The 13,541-nt window shown below is 45.2% G+C and overlaps 1 protein-coding gene across 1 annotated transcript in view; it reads right to left on the reverse strand.

Moving 5' to 3' along the window:
• The window catches only part of HSD17B2 (hydroxysteroid 17-beta dehydrogenase 2), a gene marked incomplete at both ends in the record, with an annotated part of 71,932 nt that overhangs the window by 15,740 nt on the left and 42,651 nt on the right, over positions 1-13,541 (reverse strand). Inside the window, 2 exons of the mRNA XM_082606958.1 lie at positions 4,488-4,673; positions 11,253-11,465. Coding sequence (XP_082463084.1) covers positions 4,488-4,673; positions 11,253-11,465 — 399 coding nt within the window. The remainder of the gene's footprint in view (positions 1-4,487; positions 4,674-11,252; positions 11,466-13,541) is intronic.

Here is a 13,541-nt window from a genome sequence, read left to right on the forward strand (position 1 = left end):
CAAATCTCAGCTTTGGCTTCCTCTCACGTCACTGAGCAGCTGAGACTGGCTGAATGATTTGCCAGATGATTCCCTTAAGGCAGCCAACTCGGCAAGAAAAAAAATCCAGGAATGATCCCATTGTCAACTTCTCTGGACTAAGTAAGACCAGGCTCAAGTTTGGAACTGTGAAATGTGCCGGATACCTAAAATCTGTAGACTTGTAAGACCCGCTGAGGCCACTTACTTTGGTGTAAAGTAATCTTCATGCATTTTAAATAGCTCGTTGTGATGGGCAACCATTACTGTCTCTCAGTAGAGAGGTCCCTGTTACTAGGGTACTTTCTGTGTACCAGTAACTGTGCTAAACACTCAGAATCCACAGTGCATTTAGATCTACAGTTGAGACCAGAAGTTCTCAACTGGGGCTGATTTTGCATCCCACCCCACCCCCCCAGTGGACACATGGTAATACCTGAAAGTCAGCACCGGGTGCTACTTGCATCTAATGGGTCAAGAACACAGATGTTGCTAAACATCCTACAATGCATCGGACAGCCCCCCACAGAAAGAATTAGCCTCCCCCAGATATCGATAAAGTTCAGGTTGAGAAATGCTGCCTTAGACTCAGGAGCTGTGTCACCCTGTCACGACAGAAGATGAAATGGACACAGACAAGTGGGGCTACTTGCCCCAGATCACCCAGCTAGTAATACAAGAGCACGATTCAAAGCACAACCGGCTCAAAATCCCTGAGGCCTTAGTCGTTTTATAAGGTTTGCTTTCAGCTGTTCTCATTCAAGCACAGCTTATGACATAACACGGGTATTTACTCTGCAATTTCTTAAGAGGAAAACTGGCCAGAAAAGACTTTTAGACCTCTCAAACATAAAGATTTTTCAAGTGCCCTTCGTACAATCAATCAGAGTCATCTCCCACTTCCTACAATCCTTGGTTAAATATTTATCAAACTTCCTTGCCAGGATTTAGGTTAAAGAGCTATTCTATTTCTGTGGGAGGGATGATAAACATGATTACAGGGGGGTGGAAAATCCTCCCAGAGAAGATGTGGTCAAATGTGGAAGTAGTGACCAGTTGGGCTTATTTGCCCAGGAGCTAGTGTGTGACAGTGGCAGGATGGAACAGTCACAGGTGGCAATGCCAGCAGTTGGCAGGATAAAAAGCCACAGGTGCACACAGAGCCAGCCTCTTCATGGCAGATGGCTTTTGGGTCTCTAACTCTACCACATGCCAGGTGCAAGGCTCATGCTTAAAACCGTGTCATTTCATCTCATCTCACCATGGCCCTAAGAAGAAATGATCATTATTATCCCCATCGGAAAATGCAGAAGCTGCAACTCAGAAGTTCAGGACTTTGTCTTAGGTCACTCCATTGTCAGTGGTAAAGACAGGATCAAAACCTAGGCAGTTTATCCCCACTGAATTTTCCAGCTTCTGGAAGTTACCTGCATTCTTTGGCTCACAGCTCCTTCCTCCATCTTCCAACCTCTCTTTGAGTCTGACCTTCCTGCCTCCCTCTTATAAGGATTCTTGTAACCGAATCAGACCCACCTAGATAATCTAGGATCATCTCTGCCTTTCAGATCCTTAACTCAATCATACCCTTTTGCCAAGTAAAGTCACATATTCCAGGTTCCAGGTTTTAGGTCATGCATGTATTTGAGAAACCACTATTCTACCAGACCAGTTGCCTACTCACAGTATCCTGAGACACTTGCTTTGGGGTTATTTACTACGCACAGTGGATAACTCGAAAAGAGTCATCAGTTCCATCTCAGCTCCTCCTGGCTGATGCAAACTTCCATGATAATCTACACCATTGAAATTCTTGTCATGCAGAGGGTGGCCGAGGTGCCAGACTCAAGACAACCTGATGGGTCAGGGCAACCATGAACTCCTTTTGGAGAACACTTACTGGCTGTCTCTCTCTCTCTCCATACCTCCATCTTCAAAATTAGAAAAAGACCAGGGTGAACTCCCAACTAAGTGCATTTTCCAAAATTACTATTACGTTAGCTTTGCCAAGAGACACATCATCAAGTTGGCATCACATTGGATGTTAATTTTGTGGATTGGTGGTTGGTTATATAGTGTCTTTTACACATGCCATGACTTTTCTGATTCTTGTGTTACAGTCTAGCTTCTTATCCCCTTGCTCAAAAATCTTTTCCATTGTTTTGCAAAACGCTCATCAGCAAAGTGCTAGGGATTCTGCTGAACTCCTCTGCCCTCATCAATGAGGGAAACTATAAGCATGATTTAAGATCTTTGGCTCCTGTCCTCTTACAAACACCTGCCCTGTCAAGTACATATGCTTCCTTTCTGTTCTGCTTTCATGCTATTGTTTTAACAACTGTATAAAATTCCCTGGGTGGTTTCTGAGTCCTGCAAATGAACCTATTTCTAGAGTTTCCTTGAAACGTAAGGATTCAAAGCTGGATGTGATGAAGGAAGACTCCATACATCTTGCTGACTGACTGGGTGGGAGAAAAGGAGAGAAAGGCACAGGGAGAAACAAATCCAAGAAGGCTCAAAGCTCTGAAACCTAAAAGACTAAGAGATGAACAGAAAGAAGTCAAGAAAGGAAGCTCTGAATGGCTGATAGAAAGTTTAGCTTCAGACATGTTGACTTGGTGACGATGGTAAGATACTGGAATGGAACTAGTAAGGCTGGGTATAAAAGATATTGCATGTCCAGGGGTGAGAATAAGAGTGAGATGTGTGATTTATTTTAACGCTCAAATATCTTCCTCCAGTGGAAATACGTGACAAGTCCATTCAAAGTCTTGGCTTAGAAAAGGTTTTAGAGGTCAAGTTGAAGGTGTATGAATGGGCATGCTCTGTAGCGTAAATTCATCACTCGCCCAGTCATTCATCTGCACACTTGCATTTTTTCATTTATTAATTGAGCTTCTACTTCATGCCAGACACTGGGCCTATAGCAGGTGGTGTGCATATCAGTGATAAGTAAAATCTTATGAACGACTCTTATGCTCAAAGTTGAGAACCAAGAGAGGAAGAGAAAAATCTTCCTTGTCACTGTGTCAAGTAGAAGGCAATGATAAGTCATTTCAGTAAATATTTGTTGAATGTGTGAGGCAAAGGAGCATGTGAGACTTTTCCAGATGTACCAGATTGTACCAGGGGACTGAGAAAAGTGAGGTTTCCACAGAGATCAAAAATGTAAAGGCTAAGTTCAGAAGAAAGTTAAGGGTGAAATATTGCAAATGTATTTTCTCAGGATTTGTTTGCTTTAGCAAGGTAGCAAAAAAATTGGAAATATTTTGGGGTTCTCAGAAAATTTGAAATACAGTACTCATTGCTCTTAAGCATCTTAGACGTCTCTCTCTCCATCCTTTCTCCTCCTCCCTCCCTCTTTTCCTTTCCTTCCCTTTCCTTCCCTTCCTTCCTCCTTCCCTCCCTCCCTTCCTCCCTCCCTTCCTTCTTTCCTTCCTTCCTTCCTCAGGCCAACCAGCGACACTAGTGACACACTCACATAGCTAGTAAGTTAGAAGAAGTTGCTAAGTTAGAACCAGGGAAGAAAATATGAGGGACAACAGTGATTGTCTAGAAAATACACAAAAATGTCTCCCTTAAAAAAAAAACCAAAGAAACCAAAACCAACCAACCAAATAGTTGGATCCTTTATGCAAAAAAAAAAAAAAAAAATCTCACTCAGAACAAACTGATCCAACAGTGAAGAGTGGTATTCCTCAATGTGAAGGCAGGATCCTAGAGTCCAGAGCCCACTCTCTTGGCTTCCCTCTCACCCATGCAGTGGCCCAAAAGACAACCCCATGGACACCACTCAAAGGTGAGTAAGGCTCTGAGGAACCCCAGTTTGGAAATATCTGTTCTAGAAGAAAGAATGAGACATCACATGCATGGGCATTTTTTATGGAAGGGAGATCGTTAAACCCTTGACTTGTTGACTATCTGTTCTTTGAAATGGAGAGAGATGAGTTATCAAATGTCACACCCTGCCCCAACTGCCTTGAGATTGCAGAACGATGGGAATTGTCTTATGGAAAATCCTAGCAGGCAGCCAACTGAGACACAGGGCTCTGACAGTGCCAACAGAGTGAAGACATTTGCTATTCATCTCACAGGGAACAACAGAGTGTGAAGAATTCAGGGAGGGTTGAAAACAGGTTCCCTGTGACGATGACATGAAGCGTATGCAGCGTTTCCTTTCCAAATCTAGGAAGCTTGTGCATTAGCGGTCACACTGTGAAGAAGTGTGAGAGCCCTAAATCCCCAGTAATGAATAGATGAGTTAGAAGGTAGGTAAGGTCAGTACATGAAAGGATTTGAAAGGAAAGAAAGGTTTTAATTGTACTCAGATCAGCGGTAAACACACGATTTGACTATTCCGCACCCAGCCCTGCATGAGAGTGCCCTGCTTTCTCGTTCAGCCCACAGGGAGCGTTGAGAGTCACATCTTGCATGACCGGCACCCACGACCTTGTGGGGAAAGGCCAACTCACCTGCCATGCTGCTGATGTTCACCAGCCTCCCCTTGGATTTCCTAAGAAGAGGTAAAAATGCCTTTGTGACTTCCACAGCCCCGAAGAAGTTCACGGCCATGCATCGTTTGTATTCGGTCATGGGAATGAGCTCCCCGTCAGCTGGGAGGCCAAGGATCCCAGCATTGTTGACCACCGCCCACAGTCCTGAGGACAGAAGGGAACAACTCTGAGGTTAGGCAAGGTGGGAGAGTGGGAAGATTTTCAACCCTTCAAGCCCTGAAGTCAAAAGGGCCCCTTTGAGACTTAGGATCTAGGCAGATCACTTCAACTCTCGAAACTTAGTCTCCCTGATTATTTGTGAAATATTAAGCAATGGTTTTTTGGGGGAATATTCTTTTGCCTCAAAGCCCTTTCCTACATCCGGGCAGCTAGATATTTGTTATACCTGTGGAGGAATGACACAGCAAGGAGGAGATTTAATCAAAGTCTACGTAATGTTTCTCCCTCAAAGGAGTGTGTGGAGACAGAATGATATCTTTTGGACTTGCAGATATAAAACGATATATCTTATATGCAGTGCAATGATATAAGATCCTGTCTTCCCTTTTCCTTCGACTAGAAAAGATTCCTTAGTCCAGGAAAACTAGAGCAGAAGTGCCAAGAGCTAAAAAGATTGCAGAGTCCCTGAGCTCTAGGCCCTTCCCCAGCCAGCCTGATCCCCTTGACTGACCAGGATCACCAAGAGGGCTTGTTCACACACAGGTCGCCAGGCCCCACCTCCAGAGGATCTGATTTGGGGTGTCTGGGGTAGGGCCTGAGAATCTGCATCTCTAACAAGTTCCCAGGTGATGCTGATGCTGCAGGCCTGGACCACACTTGGAGAACCACTGTCCACAGCTAGTGATTTTTCATCTTTGACTTCACATTAAAATTACCTGGGGAGCTTTGAAAGCCCCAATGCCCAGGCCACACCCGAGCCAATTAGATCAGAAATTGTGGGGTGGTGAAGAAAGGGGACCTTGGCATTAGTAGTTTTATAAAGTCCCTACCTAGGTGATTCCAATGTACAACCAAGCTTTGGAATCATTGCCCTAAATGGTAGCAGACAGGTAATACAAAAACTCCACATGTTTTGGGGGAGGGGGATCTGGAGCAGAAGTGAGTGACCTGGGTCCTCTTTAATTTCTGGACTTTTCAAATATTTATTTATTTATTTTTGGCTGCGTTGGGTCTTCGTTGCTGCGCACGGGCTTCCTCTAGTTGCGGCGAGCGGGGGCTACTCTTCGTTGTGGTGCGCGGACTTCTCATTGCGGTGGCTTCTCTTGTGCAGCACGGGCTCTAGGTGCGCGGGCTTCTGTAGTTGTGGCGCACGGGCTTAGTTGCTCCGCAGCATGTGGGATGTTCCCGGACTGGGGCTTGAACCTGCGTCCCCTGCATTGGCAGGCGGATTCTTAACCACTGTGCCACCAGGGAAGTCCCTGGGTCCTCTTTACAGAGGAGCAACATCCGGGGTATGTTCAGCTAGATAGACCTGAAGCAGATTCTCTGAGCCTCGGCATGGTTTAGACCAGCTGTTTCTCAAGGTGTGGTCCAGAACCAGCTGCATCAGCATCAATTGGGAACTTGTTAGAAATGCAAATTCTGGAGCCCCACCTCAGACCAGCTGGATCAGAAACTGATGATCAGACATTGTTGTTGAAGCTCAGCACTGTGACATAACGTGCCCTTGAGGCAACCCTGATGCACACCCAAGTGTGAGAACCAGTGGGATATGCAGAGGAGCAGAGTGAGCCTCGGTGCAAAAGCACAGAAACGGCAGGAGGCACCAACCCTAACAGTGCCTTTCTGATGGCTTCCAAGAGGGAGGTAGCAGCCAACCTGCATGAGGACTGGACAGAGCACTGGACATCTCAGCAGAGCCCAGCATGAGGCACTGACCGTCGCAGTTGAAATGTCCCATCCCCAGGAATTTAAGATGCCACCCTGGAGAAATGGGATAAAGCTCAAAATGACTGAAACGGTTTTTGCCACGTGGCAGAAAGACGGCTCAAAATAGAAATTGCGCTGACTTATAGAAAATAAAATTACATTTCTTGCACACCTGAGTTGGTGGTCTGACACTTAGACGCAATAATGATTCGGAGCATTAAGTGAGATGATGCCTGGCACGTAGTAAGAGCTCAACAGCTATTACAAGGATGGTGATGGGAGGAGAGGATGCCTCCACTCCCACCTCCAAATGATGGTTTTAATTCACTCAGCCTGATGAACACCTTTGACCAGTCCACATGCAGGTGGCAGCTTGAGAATGCCCTAAAACAGGGGCCAGGGCTTCCCTGGTGGCGCAGTGGTTGAGAGTCTGCCTGCCGATGCAGGGGACACGGGTTCGTGCCCCGGTCTGGGAGGATCCCACATGCCGCGGAGCGGCTGGGCCCGTGAGCCATGGCCGCTGAGCCTGCGCGTCTGGCGCCTGTGCTCCGCAACGGGAGAGGCCACAACAGTGAGAGGCCCGCGTACCACAAAAAACAAAAAAACAAAACAGGGGCCAGCAAACATTTTCTATAAAAGGGTGGATAGGAAATATTTTAGCACTGCACGTCCTACTCACTCAGCTCTGCCATTGCAGACAAATGGCAGACAATCTGTAAATGAATGGGAGTGGCTGTCTTCCAATAAAACATTATGGACATTGACATTCGTATTCCATATAATTTTCATGTGTCAAAAAAATCTTCTGATTTCTTTTTTTTTTTTTTTTTTTGCGGTACACGGGCCTCTCACTGTTGTGGCCCCTTCTGTTGCAGAGCACAGGCTCTGGACGCGCAGGCTCAGCGGCCATGGCTCATGGGCCTAGCCGCTCCGCGGCATGTGGAATCTTCCCGGACCGGGGCACGAACCTGTGTCCCCCGCATCGGCAGGCGGACTCTCAACCACTGCGCCACCAGGGAAGCCCCTGATTTCTTTTAACCATTTAAAAATGTAAAAACCATCCTGAGCTCACAGGCTACACAAAAACAGGTGGCAGATCTATAGAAAATTCTTTAATTGACAAAGTTAAAGAGATAGAGAACAGGTTAAGGATGAGAATAGGGCTCTAAAAAGGTAGCATGAAAAAGCCTGGTGGTGATGGAACAGTTCTGTATCTTGAGTGAGGTGATTTTTGCGCAAAGCTACATGTTATAGAATTGCACACACACATACACACTTGCATGTATAGCTGGTGAAATCTGAATAAACTCTGGGGATTATACCAATGCCAATTTCCTGGTTTTGATATTGTACTATAGTTATGCAAGATGTTAATACTGGGGGAGGCTTGCGTCTACTATTATTTCAAAATAAAACGTTAAAAAAAGAAAAAACAGGCAGGGCCACAGCTTGCCAACTCCTGCCATAAAACTCTAAGCTGGCCAATAAGCCCATTATACCTGTAAGACTTAATAATAGTTTTTAAATAATATTAATTAATAATTAACAATATGTTCATAATAATTTTAAAATATGTGTGTAGGAACACAGCACAGTTGCTGGCCCTCTTGCAGGAGCTGAGGTTTTCTGGTTTATCCATGCGGCCCAGAGGGTTCTTTCGCAAACATCCTTCTTAGTGATTTTTAATGAGCCTATTTTACTGCTCCACTTTTGTTTTGACTTGGGAGGCTGAAGTTGAGAGAGACCTCGAGGAGAGCAGGTATTTCTGTATTGGTATCGTATTGGGGTATTGGTAACTCTGCCTCAAAGGAGGATTGCTCTCCAGAAGGCTGGCCCCAAAATAGCATGGGCTCATACCTTGGAAACTGTACTCGCTGGACCCCTTCATCCCAGGACACTGGGACGGTATTAGCGTATCAAGAACCAGTACTTTGGGACTTCCATGGGGGTGCAGTGGTTAAGACTGCACTCCCCATGCCAGGGGCATGGGTTCAACCCCTGGTTGGGGAACTAAGATCCTGCATGATGCACAGCGTGGCCTTAAAAAAAAAAAAAAAAAAAAAAGAACCACTACTTTATCATTCATTATGGTCAATACTGTCCCTCTGGGCCTCACCAGATGGGTCTGTATTGAATATCTCCTAATAAGATACCATCAAGTCAATAACAAGAGGGATAGTGAAAGGCAAAGCCAGGAAAACTACCTTTCTAGAAAACAACCACACACTGCTAAACTGGCTGAAAATTAATTTCTAATTACCAACCATCTATTTTTCTCTCCTCCTCTCATTTCTCAGATGTTTATTGAGCACTTACTATATGCCAGGGGCCGTGCTTAATGTTGAATGAATGGAAAATAGGAGTTCTTACTGACTGCTTGCCTCATGTCAGGGACTCTTGTAAGTGCTCCGTATATAATAACTACCCCTTCAACTACCAAATGAAGCAGATAATATTACTCTCTTTTTGCTGGGAAGGTCAGCTGTAAAGAGGATGTAAGCAGGAAGTGCTTGAGGCCTCCACGGAAAACCCCCAAGTGAAGACAAAACAGGAGAAAGCAGAGCTAAGAAACAGAGACTGGGTGCTGATGACGTTGTTTAAGTGCCTGGATCCAGACATGCCTGAAATCAATGGGCCTTTTTAGTTATATAAGCAAAATACATTCCCTTTATGCTTTAGCAGTTTTGAATTGGGTCGTGTCACTTGCGTCTGAAAGAATCCTGTTGGAGACATGGTTCTGGTTCTCAAGGAACCTTGTGGTGAGGAGTGAGAGATGGACAGATTTGTATAATTGGTAATACCAGTGTGGGCAACGGATATCAGGTGAAGGTCCAGAACAGGAAGTGAATGATGTTACCTGGATTACCAGGAGGGTCATGCAAGAGATGTTTGAGCTAGATCTCCTTTGAGGGTAGAGTCTGCAGCTGGACAAAAGCAAAAGTCTAGAGGAATGGAGTGAGGCAAGAGGGAAATTTGGGTAAGAGGAAGCTGGACGTGCAAAGATGTAAACTAGTACATTCTATTCTGGAAACCATTCCAGAATTTACTGAGTGGACCAGCAGGTATTGCAGATTAAGGGTTTGGCAAGGGCCATTTTCCTGAAGGGCCTTCGAATTCTTGTTAAGGTGTTTGGTGGTGGATGGAGAACCACAGAACCATTCAATGAGGCAAAGCATAGGCCTTGCTCATGGGAGGAATGCAAGACATGGAGGCTCTGATTATCAAAAGGTTTTCAGGAAATGGATGACACTGTAAGATGTGCACATTGTAAAGACCACTCTCCATTTGGAAAGCAAAGGGGAAGGAAAGCCTGGTTGCAAGGAGGCCATTGTGGGAGCTCAGGCGGGAGATGAGGGCCCCAGTTAAGCCACAGCTGCCTGGGGATGATAGGAAGGGGCGGGATGATAAAGATCTAGGACGTAGAATTGACAGGACTCCAGACCAATAGGATGCAGAAATCGAGGGTAAGCGGCAGGTCTAAGTGACCCCCCCAGGTTGCTGACTTGAATGACAGATTAGGTGGCAGTGCTGGCGTTTGAGCCAGTGTCTGAGTCGTCCGATGCAGGAGGGTAAACTGATTTGCAGACGGGCAGCAGAGAAAAAGATAATGAGGTCAGTTTTTGACAAATTGAGATGGGATGTCTGCTAACCAATTTTATATGCTTATAGGTCCTGACGTTTAAAAGAGAGCTAGGTTGGTAACACACATTCAGAAGTTATCGTATTAAATCGCAGTGTTTCTCAACTCTGGCAGAATATTAGCATCACCTGGGGAGCTTTCAAATGTGTTGATACCTGAGACCCCCAAATGGGATCTTCTTTACAGTGGACATTCTCAGCAAAAGGAGAGCAACAGTACTGGCTTCATTGTGGAAGTATTAGCTGAGTTATTGCCTGTAGATACTGATTTAATCTGTTGGGGGAAGGTCCCAGGTTGGGTGGGTATCACGGGTGTGTGACCTGTGTTTCAGAAAGGTCTCATGCTTGGTTTAATTTTCTGCTGGCACCACCTAAACATCTTAAACATTTTGTAAACAAGGGGCGCCACATAATTTGCATTTTGCCCTGGGGCCCCCCCCACAAGTTACACAGCCCATCCTGGGCCCAAGCACAGGTATTTTAAAACACTTCCCAGGTGAGAATTCCTGGTATAGGGAGAGAACAGTACAGCCCGGGAAACATGGAGTGGGAAGTTTGGGGATGGAGCCCTCAGTAACACTCACATTTAGGGGAATGGGGGGAGGGGCGGAGGAAGAGGTTCATACAGGAGAAGCAGAAAGAATGATCAGAGAACTAGGAGGGCAAGAGGGGGCTGGAGACCCCAAAGCCCAAGCAGGGGAGGATAATCAACACACTGAAACACACAGAGAAATTAAGAGCTTGGTGTTTAGGATAATACTGATTCGCTTGGCCAGACCACTTAGGGAGGCATGGTGAGAAGTGAAAACAGGGTGGCAGGGTTCCAAGGAGCTTGGTTGTAAAGGAAGAGGAAGAGAAAGGCAGTGGCTAAGGGAAGGCAGTGATTATGAAGCTATTTTCTTAAGTCTAATACAAGTTAATATCGGTGAGAGGAAAGCAATGAGAAGGGGCAGTAATTAATGGGAGAGTGACCAAGCAGATGCTGGAGGGAATGGAATGGAGAATTCTGTAAGTTCTGAGGACGGACCACACCTGACTCATTCCTAATGTCTTCGTGTCTGCAAAAGGTTCCAGCGTGTGGCAGGTGCTCAGTACAGGGTTCTCCAGGTGCCAGAACAGACTAGAGGACAATGGTAATTAGAGGCTGGAACCAGTGTTGGGCGTTTGCAAGGAGGGTGGAGGGCACTCGAGGGCGCAGGTGGCTGAAGGCAGTACCTCTGTTCTGCACCTTTTCCTTCACTTTGCTGTGGGCATCTTTTATCTGTTGCGGGTCGGTGATGTCCAGCTGGAGCACGGAGAGACGCTTGGAGCAGGTTCTGCGTAATTCCTCTGCTCCAGATCCCTTTTCATCCAGAACTCCAGCAAATACTGTGAAGCCCAACTCGTCCAGATACTTGGACAAAGCATGGCCAATCCCAGAATCGCCACCTGCAAGGGGTCAAGGCAATACAAAGTGGGCTCAAACCTCAATGGCAGGAAAAATCATTGAACAAAAAAATCACTGCATGCTACTTATGATGGTCCATGTTCCCTGGAGAGAGTAGGTCTTGAGGAAGTTTGATTTTTTTTTTTTTTTTTTTTGCTAAGTGAGAAAATGGTCAGAGAAGCCACAAGAGACAAATTTCTCTGTATGAGAAAGAAAGGGAGGTGAGGTAGAATTTGAGGTGGGGGCATAAGTGGGAGGAGAAATGCTGATGAGGGGGAGGGGTCCAGGAGTGGCTGGTGGCCAAAGAACGTAGGAGGGAAAACTAAGACATCTAATGGAAGCTTTTTTATTAATCTCCTCATGTAGTATTTTATGTAATAACCTCCATCACTGCATAAAATCTTCAGTAAAACATTCATTACAAACTAATACTTTGGAGTTGGTTTCTTCATTTTAAAGATGTAGCAAAGTGTCGCGTCCTGCTTCATAGTGGACCCAGGACAATAGCAGAGGCTGCCCACAGGGACCAGTTCCTTCTGGATTATGAAAGATGAAGGCTCCTAGCCACCTGCCCTTCTCACCTCTTCAGAACTTTTTCCCTAGCCATGGCCTTCTCCCAAACCACTGAATAGACATCAATCCTAGGAAGACACCTGAAACAGAAACCACATAGAAATCCCTAAGTGCACTGCTTTGTGAAACCAGAGGATAAGATCATATGTAAAATACATGTCAAGCCTACCGGAATTTGAGATGGGGGTTTACCCAACCCACTCTGGAGGATATTACGGACCCTAGAGAAATTGTTTCACACCCACAAGTACAAACGTAGATACCTGAAATTCCGAAGATGAAGACAACATGGACATAAAATCACCCTTTGAGCCATACCAGAATAAACGTGTAACAATTAATATGGTTTCTACAGCTCTAAAGACGAGAGATCATCTTCACATTGGCTGTGTCAGGCAATCTTCCCTGTAAACCTTGAGGGAAACTGTCTTGTCAGCAGTTGGGGGCTACAGTCAGGCATCCCCCTAAGAATCAGAAAATTCAGGAAATCAGCATGCTGACAGTCAACTCAAGGATCAGTATGTCAGTGATCAGAAAAGATGTCTGACTTCTAAGCTAACAAGACCTGCCTGGAATCTGACCAGAAGTGTTACTGTCTCCAAAGAGAAGATAATCACCATCAAAAGGCAAAAGGACAGAGAAACAGGCATTCACAGATATTGCTGATAAATTTGAAGGGGTGAAATCAATGACCACTTTAGATACTGAGACCCAAAAAGTCTCAGTATCTATCCTAGAGGAAAAAGTCACATATATGCAGAGACAAAGGATGTTCTTTACAGGACTGTATATAATAGCAAAAGAAGGAATTAACCTTAACATCCATGAATTGGAGAATGGTTGCATAAATTATGGTACATATGATGGAATACGACACAGTGATTTTAAAAGATAAGGTAGAACTATATAAACTGGAATAGATACTGCTCCAAGATACTTTGTTAAGTGAAATAAAATGTTATAGTACAGCAATTATTATACAGAATCCAATTTATGACCCAAAACAGGGGTGGAGGAAACTAATTCTCTACCTACCCATGCATGCAAATATAAAAGGAAGGATTTGGAAGGAGAGACACCAAGATGGTAATAGTAGTTGCCTCTAGGAGGAGAGGCAGAATGGACAGAGCTTTGTTTTACAATGTTTTCCATTTTTGCTGCAAGAGAGTACTGATTTTTCTTGTGTAATTTCTCTTCTTTTAAAGGTCATGCCAATTAGAATGAAGATGGGCCCTATAAGTATAGGAAAAGGTATTACCAAGAGGCCATTGTAGGTGGCGTCTGCAAACACTGCCCAAGAGAGTGAGTGCAGCCTTAGGAAGAGGTGCGGGCACTTCTGCCCCTCAGACAGAAGATATGGGCACTTCTGCCCCTCCTAACACAAGATGAAGGCGTCTGGTTACCATAGTTGATTGCACTTTACTTTGTTTCTTGTATGTCCACATCTACCTGTGTGTGCATGGTTTCCTGCCTGGTCCTGGTCAGAGGAGGAGACCGTACCAATT

The sequence above is a fragment of the Mesoplodon mirus genome (assembly GCF_964341445.2).
Source record: "Mesoplodon mirus genome assembly, chromosome: 19".
NCBI lineage: Eukaryota > Metazoa > Chordata > Mammalia > Artiodactyla > Ziphiidae > Mesoplodon > Mesoplodon mirus.